The sequence below is a fragment of the Melanotaenia boesemani genome, chromosome 14 (genome assembly GCF_017639745.1).
Source record: "Melanotaenia boesemani isolate fMelBoe1 chromosome 14, fMelBoe1.pri, whole genome shotgun sequence".
NCBI lineage: Eukaryota > Metazoa > Chordata > Actinopteri > Atheriniformes > Melanotaeniidae > Melanotaenia > Melanotaenia boesemani.
The window spans coordinates 11975807-11993245 of record NC_055695.1 but is presented as its reverse complement, the minus strand read 5'-3'; the positions used below and the strand labels follow the sequence as shown (position 1 = coordinate 11993245).

The 17439-nt window shown below is 38.6% G+C and overlaps 1 protein-coding gene across 2 annotated transcripts; it reads right to left on the bottom strand.

Annotated features, from left to right (window-relative positions):
• Positions 1–3052: 3052 nt before the first annotated feature.
• On the bottom strand, positions 3053–17164 carry LOC121653777 (transmembrane protein 125). 2 transcript variants are annotated; one of them, XM_042007448.1, is made up of 3 exons: positions 16894–17164; positions 9638–10987; positions 3053–5461 (listed from the first exon to the last, which is right to left on the bottom strand). In XM_042007448.1, exon 3 carries the CDS (start codon positions 5151–5153, stop codon positions 4455–4457), a length of 699 nt encoding a protein of 232 aa, XP_041863382.1. In that variant the 5' UTR covers positions 5154–5461; positions 9638–10987; positions 16894–17164; the 3' UTR covers positions 3053–4454. The 2 variants fall into 2 exon arrangements, with proteins under 2 accessions (XP_041863382.1, XP_041863383.1); XM_042007449.1 differs by having other exon boundaries at positions 10484–10987.
• Positions 17165–17439: the final 275 nt, after the last annotated feature.

Here is a 17439-nt window from a genome sequence, read left to right as displayed (position 1 = left end):
GTTTTGTTTTGTGCATTCTTCCAACCTCAGCTCTGATCAGACTCTGTACCATTTTCCATCCACATCATAACACTACCACCACCATGCTACATTTTAGGGGTCATGCTACAGTCGCAAGGAATGATCAGCACTTTCACAGCAATAATTCTACGGCTCGAAGTGTTAGATTTTTTTGACTAATTTTCTTTAAAGCTATCCTTTGGCTCTGTGTTCAGGTCTGATTGAAGGTGTGCTGCCGAAATGCCCCAAAATAAAACTACAACTCAACAGTTTTGTCACTGAGGTCTGGAGAGTTCCTTTGACCTAGCAGCTTTTTTTTTTCCTGAAAGGCAATGTCTTATAAAGACTTATAAACACAAGGTGTGTGCCTCCTAAAGTCAGCCCAGCCAATTTATTTTACCACAGCTGGACTCTACTCAAATTCCACCCATCTAAAAGTTAATTAAAGCAAACAGGGTGCACCAGACCACATCCGTCAGTGCTACATCAAAGCTTGTAATAAGAGCATCATGCCCATACAACACAATGAATTGTATATAAAGTAATCCTAATATAGTCAATCCACTCCATTTTAAGTATTTTAATTTTATTTTACCTTCTTCATATTCTTAGTTGTCAAATATCTGGTTTAAATTATGGGAGGTGAAAAAAAACTACACTCCACCACTGCCCACACGGTCCTCTCTGCTTGGTGTCCGACCAGCCCCCCTTTTGCAGTGCTCATGTCCTCTGGCTGTTATGCATTGATACACAGCCTGACGTTGTTACTGTGTGCACTTTAGGTCTGAAGACAAATTTGTGTAAGTGAAGATTACAGTTTGATTCAGATTCTGTAGAAAAAATGCTACAAGAGGCAAGCTTTTTTATGTGTTTGTGTCAAGAGGAAGAAAGTGGTGCTAGCCAATACCAGCCCCTAAAGATCACTGCCTTGTGCATTGTCCCTCAGTTTACTGCCTGTCATCACACCAACAATGGTTAACTGTGTGACCTCTTTTGTTTCAAGTCAACAGCCTGTGAATGTGCAGACAGATAAGAGGCGTGACTTACATAAACACTCAAATGAAACACAATGTGTGACTTTAGCTTTTCTGTGAGATGAAGTGAAAACCAATTCATTTCACCAGCACTGAGTTACATAACTACGTCTCAAAGTGAATGCTTAAATATTTCTGGAAACAAGTGATTTATTAAAAGGCTGCAATGTTAGCAGCATATAGATTTAATAATTCAGTAGTATTGTTTTAGTAGACTGAAGCCTACTGCAGAGCGTATTGTGTACTATAAATCTATGAAGGGAAAAACTGAGTTTTTATATTGTACATATTTTTCTTTCTGCTTTGTGAGAAATTACCTTACTTTTAATTATTCATTCATCATTCATTTTTACTGTATGTACCTGCTTATTCCAATCCAGGGTCACAGGGGCTGAAGTCTTCCCAGCAGCTGATAGGCAGGAAGTAGGGCACACCCTGGATTGGTTGCCAGTAATATTGATTTTTTAAGATGGAAAAAAAAAACCACTCTGGAAAATGGACTTCTGGAGTACCACTGTAGGATCTGTGGGACAGCACTGGGACAGGTTTATGTAAACACATTAGGAATCCAGATCTGTCCTATAATCAACGAAGAAAGGTCTTCACAATATAAGACCTTAAGGAACTGACAGTGTTGATCTCCAAAGGGGCTGATAGAAGTCAATAATTATAATAAATCTTTGAAGAACAGTTTGGAATAAATCATAACAAATCCAAAGTTTTAACCTAACTTTTTGAAGTGAAAAGTAAGGTAAAACTAGTTTTCCATTTTAAGTAGTAAATTACTTGCTCTTTCAATGCCCCAAAATTGGATTACTAATCATTATTTTGAAGTTAAAGAAATTAATCAACATTACAAAGACACTTTTTGCTTGATGAGAAGCTCCATCTCATATTTAACAATGCTCATGCAAACACAGCTCCAACCTATTGGAGATAAGAAAGATGGAGGAGGGGAGATATGATGATTATGCATCTCCAATCAGCTCATAGTTCAGCTATGAATCAGGTGAACTATGAGCAAACAAGCTGCTGGATATGTGGTTGAAATTGTATACACCTTTTAGACCAGGGGTGCCCAAGTTCGGTCCTCGAGATCTACCATCCTGCAACTTTTAGATGCAACCTTTCTCCAACACACTTGAATCAGATGTCATCTGCATGCCATTCCGCTTTGCAGAGGCCTGGTAACAAGCCAGTCATTTGATTCAGGTGTGTTGGAGAAGGGTTGCGTCTAAAAGTTGCAGGATGGTAGATCTCAAGGACCGGACCTGGGCACCCCTGCTCTAGACAATATGTGTATTTACAAGGTATTGTGGCAGTGCTAATTATTCTTTTTTTTTTTCTTTCATTATTCACAGTACTCTGACAAGCTACTTTTTCGAATAGATGATCCTTCAACATACCCATTTACCTCGAGATGACAGTATTTCTTTTAATAAAAAAAGTATGCTTGTCTTACACAATTAGAAAGAAAAAAATTATTTACTCACTATAGGTAGTGACCTGACTGCTGTAACCTGCTAACTAGCTTGTGTAGTATTGGATAATTATTTCTTAATAGCTTCAATCTTTTAGCTATTTTGATAAAAAAGCTGCATGTTTTTGGTAATGTATCATTATTTTTGGTGTTCAAAGAAAGTGCATATTTATTGATATGGCAAAGATAAGTAGATGCTTATGATTTGTTACTTGTAACAACACAAATAACTGAATGCAGCTTTTATTGAACATGCTAATTGTATAATAAATGGATAAAAAGACAGCTAATGCATATAATATTTTAATTATATTAGATGCAATATTTATGCAGGATGACAGTTATAAAGATGCAATGCACTTTCTTTGAACTACAGCAAAGAACCCATAAAAATATTTTAATTTTGTCCAATTTAGTTTGATTTCTGATGGATTTCAATTCTTTTTTAGTACTCACCAGCTGCAGATGTAAGATCTCAAGTTGGGCAGATGTTTGCTACTTTAATTCTGTAAATTGGCAGCACTGTGGTGTATCAACATAGGGTTTATCCAAAATTTAATGGTAAAACTTTGAGGAAAGTTGAGAACAAAATGATCCGCACAGTCAAACCAATGAGATGAAGGTATGTTTGGTTGATCTTTCTTCACTACTTTCACAACATGATGATCGTTTTACAACACACATAGGAATATCATGCAGTGACAGTATCAAAAACACTGATTAACACTGGATTAAAAAAAATGCTGCAAGATTTACAGTTGAAATAAAACTGTGTTGCAAATACACACATTATCAATACATTCTAAAATGGCATGAGATGGACTCATTGTCCAACAATCATGTTGTCTTCTGTTCTATGTACAAGCAGCTCAATGTTACAGTGATGTTCTGAGAGTCTGTCACAGTAACTGTTGTTGTACTGCTTGAGTTAATTGAAATTAATATGAAATTGAGGAAATAAATTGATGTAGCCTTACATATGACCAAAAATGCTCTCAAATACATCGGCTGTATATGCTAGCATCTTTGTGTAAACATGGGCACAGAGAGTGAGATGGATATTACATTTGATATTATGACTTTTTCCATGTTTATACTGTTTCACCTATAATGCATTCCATATTTTTGCCATTTGTATTTCAGCTGCTGCTCTTATCCACAGCAGCTTGCAGCCATCGAGCCGGTAAAGTCAGATATGTAGTACAAGGTCACTTTGACAGGACGGATTATAGATGTAACACATACATTATCTGAAATGTGCTGCGTTCCAAATTAAACGAGCCCTCTAACAACCTCATGTCACCTCTAAGACAAGATAAATCTGTTGTAGGTTCTTTTAAAATTGTGTTTAATCCATGACAGCAATGAATTGTTCACTCACAGGCTCATCTTCCATCACAGTTTCATTTTGTTCTAATACAGTGTGTTGAATCATTTCTGAGATTAAATCTGTGCTTTTTTATTTCTGAATATCCAAGAAGTACTTAAATACCACTTTAAAAAAAAAGAAAAGTCTTATTTGTGCCTTTGTGTTAATGGCTGTCAGGAAGAGGTGGGGTACACACTCTTGGATGAATGGTCAGGCTCGTTATAAAGACACAAATTTTGCCACATCTCAAGGATTTTCTGAACATAAATTGCTGGCTACATGAAGGTGAAGTTGGAATTTTAGCACTTTAATCATCCTTGTGATCAATTCTTTAATTACCTTTTTTTCCCCTCATTCTGTGACCGATATTTAACTGCCTACAGCTAACACACCTACCAAGCAAATGTTCCAAATTCCACTCATTTTGTTTCATCCATAGTTTAGCCATCTGGTGAGGCATGTAAGGTGTGAATATTGTTTTAATCAGTTTCCTTGAAATATTTGGGCATGAAGCCTGTTCTAATTAAGCTGAGCCATGGGGCAAAATACACAGCTCCAGTGTGGTTGCGTCTCATATAAGGTTAGCCAAGCTGGAGGTCGTCTCTCTGCGAGCTTGTTGGTTCATGTGTCCTGACACAGTAAAGATATTCAAAACCCGGTCCACAAGCCTTTGTCCATGCCTTGTCCTCTCAAGCAGGATGACCACAACAAAGTATATTGCAACACCCACAACTGCTGCTCCCCCTCCAGCTAGCAAAACCACTCCAGAGATGTACATGTCATTAAGGGCTTGGCCAGGTTTTGGCATGTGGTTAGCCAGGGCCAGGCGGAGAAGAACCCCTCCACAAATCAACAGCGACAGTCCCGTAATTAAAACCACTACAAGGTCGGACAAACCGCCACTCTTTAGCATGTCAATCCGCTGTCGGCTTCGAATGCAATTCATGTCCTGCACAGCTGAGCTGAGCAGCTGTTTCAGCAGGACCCCCAAGGCTAGTAGGCACAGGGCTGTGCCTGCACCCAGCCGCCATTCACTTGAAACACTGGTGGTGGTGGAGAGAAGGCCGACGCCACCCAGTCCACAGCCAAGAATTAGAAGCACAGCAATACAATAGCAGAGTAAAGACTTCCCTGGATCTCTGAACCACCACAGCTCCACCTGCTCCTCCAGGATGCTGTGCTGAATCTGAGCTGGGTCTGCTGGAGCATTGAGGCCCACATCAGGACCTCTGGGTTCGTTCAGGGGGGGGAAATTGTCCAGCTCTGGCATGCTGATGCCTCTCCCAGCTTGCTGAATAAAGATGATGCCAACACAGAGACAGCAGAATCCACAGATAACTTCAGTCCCCAGATGTCCAAACAGACTTGATTGAGCTTTGTGTTTTGTGCTTTTATCTGCACCACTGTGTATTAAGGGTTCCACAAAGTTAGTTCTGGTCTGTTGCTTCTGTAGGAATGAAAATCTTTATAGCTCACACTCACTGGATACAAATTGTTCCTCCTGCATCAGTATTCAAAGCTAAAAATCCAAACGGTAGCAGAGTTTCCAGTTTAGGTCTTCAGTGTGGCAACAGTCACCTGGAAGATAAGACAGACATTTATTCAGCAGTGTAGCTCTTTTTCTCATGAGTCCCCTCTCCATCACCAGATCTAAGATGACTAAGAGACTATAATGACTTACAGGTACTCCCCCCAGCCCAACAGAGACAAGGAATGGTTTTAGTTCACACAAGCACTGAGAAGGTTTAGAATATTTAAAGCTCTCAGAATCAACAATGCAGTTTAAATCTTTATATTTTGCACATTAATGGAGTTAAAGTGTAACTTCCAGATTGTTTTAATGGTAAATCATGTAAAAAGTATTAAAAGAAAATAACTGTATAGTAAATTGTACATTTTATCGACAAGCAGCACAGGATGCAAAATAATGTATTACAATAAGGAGGTCTATTTGAAGTCTGTGCTGCATTTTTGTTTTTTTTTTTTCCAGATGGAGCGAGAGTTGTTGCTAGGTCAGGTAGAAGAAGAGGCATGAGTTAATATTGTTCAAACCTTCACGTTTGATTGCTAATTTCTTAGTTTAAAATTGTGATAAGGGTACCTCATGGCTTATATTTATGCAAGAGACATTTAAATTGATCAAAAAGGAGGCAAACTTGGCTGTTCTGACATGTGTCATGAGTCCAACGGCCTCCAGATACCAAATACCAACTTTTATGTCTGTTAAAACATGATTAATGATGCAGGACTGTTTTGTTATACATTGTGTATCCACAACCATGAAAAAAGTCAATTGTATTCAAGAACACAAATCAATAGGTCATGTTTTGTGACAGTTTCACCAACTGCTGCGTGACTGAGTTGAAACATCACAGAAGCAAAAAAAATCCTGTTTGTGCCTACTTCCAGTTGTTCACCAGCAAGGTTTTTTTTTTCTGATCACTGTTGAATGTGCTTCAAGATGCCATAGAAAATCAGAAAAGGTCAGAGAAACAATATCACTTGGGCTTTGAGTGAAGAAGTTCTTTAAAATCCTAACTTTGTGTAACCCGGCAGTACGTAATGGATAAAAAAAATCCACCAAATCAAAGACGCCTACACACATACATTCACACAGTTTCTCTTAAATCTCAAACTTGCTGCTGTGACTGCATTAAAAAAAAAGAAGAAAAAAAATACTGCTGACACTTGCAACCTTTTTTATTTCTCATTATCACTATGGTAATGAGTTGCCACTACAGCGGCGCCTTGTTAAGAGGAAGCATCAGCTGTCGATGGAATAAACAATTCCCATCTAAGAGCAAACAGAAAATATAACTTTTTTTCTTTTATCCTTCCAAACATAGACCGACACAAACTCACACAACAAATCCTCACATTTTGAGTTCACTTAAGCTTCATTTCTCCCTCCTATATAGATTATTAACACTATACTATTGTCTTGTGTTTAGTTACATATTGGGTATAGTCTCCCTCTGTGTGACATATATTCTATCCCTCCTCCTCTCTTCTTTGGTCCCATCCTTACCTCAGCATATTCACCATCCACACTATAGTTTGTAACCTCATTACAACCCCTTAACACAATCATGTAAACGAATACAGCACACACATGTACACCCACACCCACAAACATCCTCAAGGTTATGGCAGTCAACAGCTTTTCTTTAAAAACCTGTCAGCTGCTTTATTTTTTATCAAAGTCAGCAGTGCACAGCATGAGCCTGAGCACCCAAACACAAGCTGACAGGAGTTACAGCTTGTCCTCACCGGTTGTGGATTTTGCAAACACACACGCCACGCTGGCAAATAGAAAGTATAACACTCTGAGCAAACATAACATGATCTCACATCCAGTTTTGAGATTGAGGGGTTTTTTTTCTACTTATTGCATCTTTGGAAGCTGTTTCAATCAGATATTTTTGTTGCTGTTTAAAAAAAAAAAAAAAAAAAACTAAATGCAGGCTCACATTTCTCGTTAGCGTGGACAGGTGTGGCCTTGCACTGAGGCAGACCAGTAGCACCCTGACATGGGGAGATATAGGGTGCACACACAAGGTGTGAAATGAAGAGTGAGGTAATTACAACAGGGGAGGAGGGTGTTTATTGGTAGCAAGCTGTCCTGAATCCTGTGTCTGGTGAGGGATTGGGATCGCGCATATGTTTGTGTGTGTTTACAACAACAAACAGGTGTAAATAAGAAGTAAAAACTGAAGATATGAACAAAACATGTGTGTTTTGTCATTCATGGCTTGCATGTTTCTTGCAAAAAGACAGAGACGTGTATTTGGTGTACTTGTGTGTGTATGTTTGTGAGCTACTAATTAATCTCAGCTGGTTTCAGCACAGTATCCCTGACAGGTAGGAGCACAGAAATAGCGCAGTAATTGAGGCATGTATGTGTGTGCATGTGCATCTCTTTTAAGAGGTTGAGGCATGAAAGGTGTTAAGGCAACAACAGTCTTAAAAACTGCACCATCATCCAAAGTTTAATCTTATTAAGATTTGTAAATGATCTTGATTCATGCAGAATTTCCCCATAAATGTTATTTCTGTTTTACTGAAAATCTTTAAAAAAAAACATGGAGCAGAGAAACCACTGGATGATCGAACTGAAGGCAGTGGTACGCAACAAAGGTTATAGGATGAAATCGAACCCTTAATGACACAAATATATCTTACTTTGTCTTGTGTTTGTTGCACTCTGATCCACACAGATCTTTGTACACAGAGACAGAACTGCTGAACTGTGTCTGGCTTTCTACTTTCAAAAATTATATAACCTCTAAACTCTGTCACATCAACCATGTCATATTGGCCTCATAAATATCTCTAGGAAAGCACTGGCTTGCTAATTTACTCTCCTTGGCCTTCTTTTAAGTAAAAGAAAATTGGTATAAAGGCATAAACTATTTACACAACACATGATTTAGTTTTTCCAGGGACTACAGCGTTCTGCTCATATGGAAGTCACCGCAGGGCCCAAAGATAACAATGAATAAAAGCTAAAAACAAATCTATAAATCCAGCACTGTGATCATTCATACTGTCTAACGTGGTCAACCAAGATATTATTAGGCCATTTACCATTTTTACCACATTTAACTATTACTACCTTTATTACATTTATCTTGCCATGTTGTGCCATTGCTAAGGCTTATGTGGAATAAACAATAAGTACTTTGTTGTCATTGTCGTCCTCTTAATTCTCAATACCTGCTTTTTTATCATTTAAGAATCAAACTATTTGGTTAGGTTTGGCTTAAAAGATGGAAATAAAGACATGAGAATAAAGTGACACATTCAAACACCACCTGCATTTCTTTTTAAATTAATTAGTGATGCCTATATTCATTCATTATCATTCATTGCAGCACACATGTAATGATCATTTATATTTCATATAGTAATGCATCTGATGATAGAAAACCATGCTCCACTGGAGAGTTAATAAAAAGAGAATAAACCAATAAAATATCAAAACAGCGACTAAAAATAGCAAACAGTTCATTTCAATTTCTATATTTTTGACCTCATGGTGGACATTTGACCAAAATACTGTAGGGATATTTTCTTAACCTCAGTGGTGACGCATACTTTTGAACTCGACATCAGATGCTACACAAAATATCGGGGCCATTGTGCAGCTCAGAGATATGCTTTTGGAGCTGGGTTGTGTGAAACTTTCATATATTAATCTATTTCCAAACTTGTGTGTCTAGTTGTGGCACTGACTCATGAGACTCCAGTTTACCACATTAATCTTCAAATTGACAATAAAAAATCTGAACATTATCCATATTTTACTCTTTACCATACAGCTAAAGGATGTATCTTTAGATGTATTAATGTATCTGACTACAAAAGTAACTTGGACTGACAATCTTACCTTCTGCTGTGACCTATGGGTTTGGCAGTTACTTACACATTAAAGATTAATGATCATATCAGCACATTTATTTGTCTAATAAGCCCCACAGAAATACTAGAAAGCTGCAGTAGGAATAAAAAGTGTGCTGCAGACGTTCAGCCCTGCAGTGAAAAGCAGGCTGACAAGAACAGTCCAAACTGTTATGCTAATGCACCAAGAGTGATGTTGAAAAATCCCTAAGACACTGTAATTGTAAACCTTAGACACAGAGTATCTTTCTATCACTCTTTAGCTGTGTCTGCCTCTTCTAAGTTTTCAGCCTGCAAGGTCACCAGAGGAGCTGTGCTTCCGAGTAAAAAAACTGTATATGGCACTCCAATTACCTGGGTAGCTTTGGGACGCCGGTATTCCCCCCTCTGTTATGTTGGCCAGCTGAATTCATTTCACCAGCTATTAGTGCTTCATTTTATCGTTGATGCGTGGCTACTTCAAAATTGGCATTATGTGCTTATCAGCAGAGAAGGTAAAATCCAAGGAAAGAAAGCAGGAAAAACTCCAACCCTGCTTATTGTTTAAAACACAAATGTAGGGACATTCAGTCTTGAACGTCCCGACACAAAGTGCACGTTCGAACTGATAGAAAAGGTTCACTGCTGGACGTTGCGGTTTATAGACGTTAAAGGCACACCTGAGGTAGCTTTGACTGGAGTCTCGCAGGTATTTCCTTTTTGCTGCTGTGGAAGTCTTTTTTCTTCTTTTCTCAGGTGTGTGGAGCACAATGATGAAAAAAATCCCCCTCTAGGGTTGACTTGCTTTTGCCTGGTGACTGCAACTTTTCAACTGGGTCTCAGATGCACAAGAGATTCTGAAGTGTGCATTTAGAGTGAAACTTCTTTGGTGTTCGGAGAAACGTCAGCTCAAGACTTTAAACTGAACAACAGGCTTTTTTTCAACATCTGTGGTTTCCTGTTTCCTTAAAATGGTGATTCTTATATTTCCTATTTCATTCCTGTGTGGAGAAGACGAAAGAAAATATCTCTGCAAAATAGTAAAAACAAAAACATGTCAGGAGGAAAGCATGATGTCTTTTTGCTCTTGCTGCTGAATTTGCTGCTGTGTGCGTTTTGGTACAGCTGAAGAGGAGAACATGGGAGTTAGTGAAATGTGTTGCTGGGGTGACAAAGCAATGCTTCGCCCCTTCCTGTCTTTCCCTTCACGCTCGCACTCACCCCCTCTCCCCAAGTCAGGCGTTGATTCTTTCGGCGTCCCCACAGGCGAGGAGAGGGGTCAGGGTTGGCTCCATCTGTCTATGTGATGGGCACTGGTGCCAAGCGCCACAGGGGCTGGAGGGAAAGGAAAGAAGGCTCTTGTAGAGTGGGAGGGTAACGGATGTTTCTGAGCTGTCATGTGGGACTCTGAATGGGGCTGAGACTGAAGTTGAGGTGGGAAAAGAAGACAAGGGGCTGAGGGAGATGGATAGGGATAAGGGAAATGCTGGGGGGCTAAAGATGATGCTGAAATTTCACCACTGGGGTAGCTCTCTGGCTGGTCAAGAGGAATGATGCTGAATAAGTCTTTATGCAGACAAGCTGGATTTTTCTTTTTTTTTTTTTTCTTCCAGTCACAATGGACAGCCGAGGCACTCTGGAAGCCTCACTTTGTCCGGAAACAGAGAGGAGACAATGGTTGAGTCAGTATCACTGTCCTCACTGTCATGGATCACATGGGAAAACCTAAGACAAAGAGAGAGACAAAGTTTTACATATTTGTCACCTTAGCTTATAATCTACTTGTTCTTATCCCATGACTTCTTCCAACACGATTGTATGACTTCGTACAAATACCAAAACGCTTTGACTTTGAGAATCTTTGTAACGTTATTACCAAGCTTAGCACAACAAGCCACTATACAGTATTAAGAGAGGGAAACCACAGATTAGCTTGTTTTTCCCAAACTAATTATTTCTTTTTATCTGCTGGTGGTTCAGTTCTAAAGATGACGCTGTTGCAAGTAGGCTGGACTACAAAATTCAGACTAGATTATTTCTACAACTATTAGAGCTTTTAGATAAATTTTTATATTCTGACTTAATGCATATCGATGTCACTGTCACATGGACATTTTTGGGTTTGTTTATCTGCATAAACCACATCCACCTGCCTTTAGATTTGAAGCAACAAGAAAGCACTCTTGAAGTAAAGCAAATTCCAACATTTGCATGCAAACACTTTATACACTTTATACAGGCTAGTATACAAGACTGGTGTTGCACTGAATTCTAAAGTTGATGTTTAACAGTTTTCAGCTATTTTAGATACATTTAAATGGATACAAGTCCACATTTATGTTGCATCTTTAAGTCTTATTGTAATTCAGTTAAGTGCTTTTTAAAGTCTTCCTCATTCAGTGCTTTTCATATTTAAACTTTTTATATGCAAGTCTTCTTTTCCAACTGTTCTCTGTTGAACGATGGCAGGGTATTGGGATTGACGTGGGGGTTCAGTATCTTGCTCAGAGATTATGGGGCATACGGCGTGAATGGAGATCGAGTCGCCAGTCCTCTGATTAAAAGATGATTACTCCAGCACCAAACCATGGTCGCTTAGCTTGGTGGACTGAAGGGTGAAGATAACAATCTCCCACACTGGTCCTTGGGGAACTGAACACACATGTCCATAATGGAGTAACAAACCATGCATTAATTAGGTGAAAAGCCAAAGGCAGACAATGCACTTTCTCAGGGAATGTTAGTTTCAGTAGTACTCATCAATGAATGCTCAGCGAACAGATTTAGTACACAGCCACAATGATGAAAAGTGGATGATCACCATCATTACCTGCTATATATATACAGTATATATATATGGCTGAATGCAACAAAATCTCACAAACTCAACTTCTCATTTATAGTATATACTGAAATGCTTCAGCCAATATTAATGGAAGACTGTTACATTTGGTTCAATCACTCATAGACCTTACAAGATAAAATATTACACACTTGGTTGTTCTATTGAATTTTCACGCATCATCTTTTTCAAGTTCAGTGCTTATTTTGGTTGTCAGCAAATACCTGCATGTTAATGATATTTCCACCAACCCCAGCTGCACTTTGGTGCTAATTAACTGAAGTTAATCAGATAAAAATTACACCTCATTAACATCAGTATTTTAGTAAACTGTTGTTTCATTTACCAGCCTCGTAGAGGTGCTAGTGCAGCTACTGACTCTTGGTATAGAAGGTCAACTAAATAATTAAGATAAAAAAAAACACACATCACTTTCATTTTATTTCACCATCTCAGCCAGGTAGATTCCAGAAAAAGTTAACCTCTCAGCTTATAGTGCAACATCACCCCAACTGGCACAAACAGCCAAGACCTTGCCAGTTGACACCTTATCCACACAGAAACACTCATCTCCATCTGTTTTTCCCTGCTTATCTCTCCAGCTTTAGGTGCCTTTCCACTACTTTGCTCATATACTTCTCTGTCGCACCACCAGCTCTTCTTTGTGTGACTACTTCTTATCTCTCCTGTCTACTGGTGTCTTAGTTTTATGGCGAGGGAGCGGTGTATGAAGTGGGTGAGATTACTCGTCTTTGCCACAGATCCTCCTATGAATCCAGGTAAGATGCTGTCTGACTCAGATGCCCTTGTGGCATAATGTATGCAGGCACATACATACACTTGTTTTCGTGCTGCAGTGTCAACATTAAAATAACACAAATTTATCTGCCTCAGTAATCCCAGACACAAACACATTTTAACAATAAAAGCCAAGACAGTCCAGACACAGTTTATGAAAATGCAAAAATGTATCTTATCTACTATGGTACATATTTCCATATTTTTAAACAGAACTTCTTTTTTCCAGAGGATTCTGCTGTTGACAAAAATGAAGCCCAGTAGAGTCTAGTTCAGTTATGCACAGACTGCAGGTCCTATTCAACATTCTGTGTACAACAGGAAGCAAATGAGGCTCTTAGATGCTGAGCACAACAAAATAACTTGAATATTTGTGCTAATGTCAAACTAAAAAAGACTTTTTTTCTTTTAAAGTTGTAAAAATGAAACTCTATGATGTCTCAGCTATGTAATAACCCCCTTAATCCCTGAAGTGATAGAGTGATTGTTGATTAAAAAAAATTTTAAAAAAAAGGAAAAATCTCTGGCCAGCCAGTTGCTTTCCTGTGTTGTGCACAGCTGCAATATTAAAACACTAATCAAATCACCAATTAACATGCTGGTCCCCCTCTGCTTCACTCCTGCTGACGATGGGAAAGAGGCTGTCTCTTTCCTTTAACCCTGCTCTCCTCTTCTTGTGGATGTAGAGGTAATGCTGAGCAAATCTTAGTTTAATATTGGCTGTCTGGTGATAAAGATTGTAATGAATGAGATGGTTGCCTCAGAATATGGCTGTCTGTCTTATTTGTTGACTACCTGATCTAAGATCTCTACAGTGCAGCAGCACCTTGTGACTGCCTGAAGAACTTTTTTACATGACTTGTGATTTGAGAGAACAAAACTTTGATGAGCCACTGACTTTTCTTCTAGTCCTGCCATGATGTTGATATTTGTGTTTTGAAATGAAAAAAATCCTGCTTCTGCCTGGTCACAATGTAAACCATCAAATATTGAGGCAAACTGACATGTATTGTTCATTGCACTTTTTGTGACGTCCAGTTGAAATTTCAAAGTGTTGAATCACAGATGTGATTTCTTACTTACATCACATTTTGGGTCATTTGTGGATCATCCCAGTAAACTAGAAAATGGAGATGAACAGGCAACAACATTGTTAAAAAATATAATAAGCCATGATGTTTTCCTAACCTTAACCAAATGATTTAGATGCCTAATTATAAACAAAAGTTTAGTTTTTTTAATGATTCAAACATGCATTTTAAAGTACCAATCCATATGGAAGATAAAATTTAGTCTCATACATGACAATCCTAGGTGTTGAACCACCTCCTCCTCCCACCACAGAATGTCATCAGTATGTGAAGCACATTCAGCCATGGGGCTCCTGCTCAATACCACAATACAACTGTTTATTATTTTCCCTCTTCTCATTTATTGTCATTTTCCTTCGGTTTCACTCACCATTTACATATTGCAACTACTGGATTAGGCAACACAATTTCATGGTTAAAGTTAGGAAAAGATTGTGGTTTAGGCAAAATTATATTCATGACAGTTTCAACATTACATTCTAACACACTATTTGTTTACTCTTTAATAAAACTCATAACAGTGTCTATACAGTACAAGAAATCCAACACGGAACAACACAATGAAGAAAACACAAAAGGAAAAATACAAGCAAAAGGTAAACAAAGCTCTAACCCTTAAAAAGACAAAACAACTTTTTTATAAAACCAAAATAAAGACTGCACAGTGTGAATAAATACATAAATAAAGTCTTTGCAAGCTTGACAAATCTGTGCAAACTAACACAGCCGCTTGTTCTGTTCAGTAATGGCAGCAGGAACAAGCTGTTTCCATAACATTTACTCATACATTTTAAAACTAAGAACCCCCATCCAGAGGGGAGAAGCTGGAACTCGCTGTGTACGGGATGGTAGTCATCATTCAGAATAGATGAAGCTGTCTGCTGGTCTTTCTGGTGAGACCAGTGACTTGCCAATCAGTCGAGAATACCATGTAACTATTTTGTTCAAGGCTTTCTGCTCCTTCAAGGACATGTGACCAAACCATTACATCAAGAAAAAAGGCAAAACTCATTCAATACAAGCAAAATAAAACTGACATTTTAGAGTGGTCAGTTTGAGATTGTGGAGTTGTGTAATATTATAATGCTTTATCAAAACACCTTTATCATCTGCTTATTGATTTACAACCTTACTTAGCATTAGAAAACAATCATGATCTGGGCTAAAATACATTCTTTTTACGATGCAATCATCACACTCCCAGAAACAGTTTTTACACTTCACTTTACACCAACTCTCACACTCACTGGAGGTCAAATATTTTTCAAATGTAATTATTAGTTGTCTCCTCCTACACCACAATATGACCCATGGGCATGTTTTAGGGAGGACAGTTTTCAGTCAGCACACCAGAATTTACTGGCCAACAGTGTTTATGGGTAACACTTACAGAACGGTGTAATATCAACACAATCGCTTGATGAATCCACATATCATATATTCAAGTTTCACAAATGAGGTTGTGTTGAAAATCGGGATAATTAAATTATTAGTTTGGCATTTATTTTCTGTGTTGCCAAAAGAAGGATGAAAAGGTAAACCCTCGTGTTTTTTATACTAAATATGAGGCTAGAGATGATAGCTGGCCAACTTATGCTAAAAACCTTCTGGGAAATTGGTAATGTGGTGGAACATTAAGCAAAATAAAATTGATGTAAAAAGCAATTTAGAGTTAAGATTTTTAAACTTAAATTGGCAATGTAGCATTTCAGTGAGTCCCAGTGTTGAATGGAATTGATTCTGCTAATAGGTGGATATGCAATATGCCTAGAAACACAAGTGGATATATTCCATACAGCTGCAGTTTATAACACACTGACACTACATGGTGGACTGTGTGCATATGCTTACTTTATTCCTGAAGTGATCTTTCTCTCTGTGTGTGGTGACTGTCTCGCAAACACATACACTCCTTTACACAGGTCTCATAACTGCACTGCTGACTCAATTACTGACTTTGTTTTTTTTTCCTTTTCTTTCATCCTGTGCACTGTGTTGACTTCAGGCTCTTTCTTAACGAGGTCTATCACATGTTGTTTTCAGCCTGACTTGTTTTTAAGGGTTAGATTTAATCTAAAAAGATCCTAAAACTGTTTATGGTGTAATGAAAGTGGCAGCATGCATCTCACATCAAATTTCCTGTCATGATTTATCTGTAGTCTCTGTTATAGATGATCTATATGAGGTCATGCCTGGACAGTGTATTGATCTGCTCCAATCACAATATTGAAAACAGTTTTAGCAACACTTCCTTTATGTGTGTTTTATGGATTTTCCACAATGCAGCAAGACTGATATGACAGTGACGCTGTGACGTGATGATCTACAGCTATTTCAGGGGTAAATGCAATCCTTCCCAGTATAGGTACAAAGGTTAGGGTGTGATACAGTGTTTTACTTCCTTGTCTTTAACGGAAAGAAATAGTTGATTTTTTTAAATGGAAAAGTCCAGAACACACAGACACTGTATGCTGCTACACTGTGCAAAGTGGCAACAATACCAGATCAAGTTCTGTTAACACAACCCTTTTCTGTGGAAAATTGCAGGTTAATATATTTTGATATATTGCTTCCTGAAATGAAAAGGCTGCTGAAAGTTAACAACAAACACACACAAACACACGTATAGCTGAATGATCAATAAGGTTTAATTTGTTTAATAACTCATACGGTTATTGATTTTTAGATATACAGGAATGTTCACATCTTTATAGTCGTTCAATTTAAAATATAAAAGGAATATTGATAATTTAGCACTTGAAAACTCACATCTAACTTAAAAAAATACAAAGGCCTAAACTAAAAGCAGAGTTGCTTGAATTATAAGACATAATAAGAAATAAAAAGTTATAATGGGGCAGCTGCATTTTTTTCTAGATGTCTTGTCAAACGCGTCTTACCTGCGCGCTCAGCTGTCCAGTCTGGATGCTTGTTCCGCACCGCGCTGCTCCGTTTCCTTTTAATCCCCAGCGTGTGAACACGACCACAAAGTCTCACAAACGCCTGTCGGCGCATATCTTTACTCCCTTTGGCTCATAGGGTTAGGGGTATTGCATTTGGATGCTGTGGATGTTCAGCCTCTTGCCTCCGCTTTCCTTACAGCTTCACCGTCTCTCTGTCTGTTCGCCGGACGGACTTCCCCCGTTTAATGCAGGTGTGGCCGCGCGAGACGGCAGGGGGACGCCGAAGGGCGGGGACTGAAACGAATAGGCGGCGAATTGTCCTCGCACTGCCAAGCCAGTACTGGGAGCCCATAAATGGAACAGGCTATTTGTGCAGGAGTCACGGTGATTGGGATCTGAGCCGGCGGGTTCAGGGGTTGACAGTTTTACAGAAAAGTGGTTTAATCCATCCAGTCCGTAGAGCATGAATCATTGAATGATGATCAATAACAGCTGTAATTAACTGATATGATATGGTCATGGTGACCTTTTGTTTTTCCAGTG

Excerpts from the sequence above, each read along its gene's own strand:
- LOC121653777 (XM_042007448.1), bottom strand. The coding sequence starts at position 5,153 with ATGCCAGAGCTGGACAATTTCCCCCCCCTGAACGAACCCAGAGGTCCT.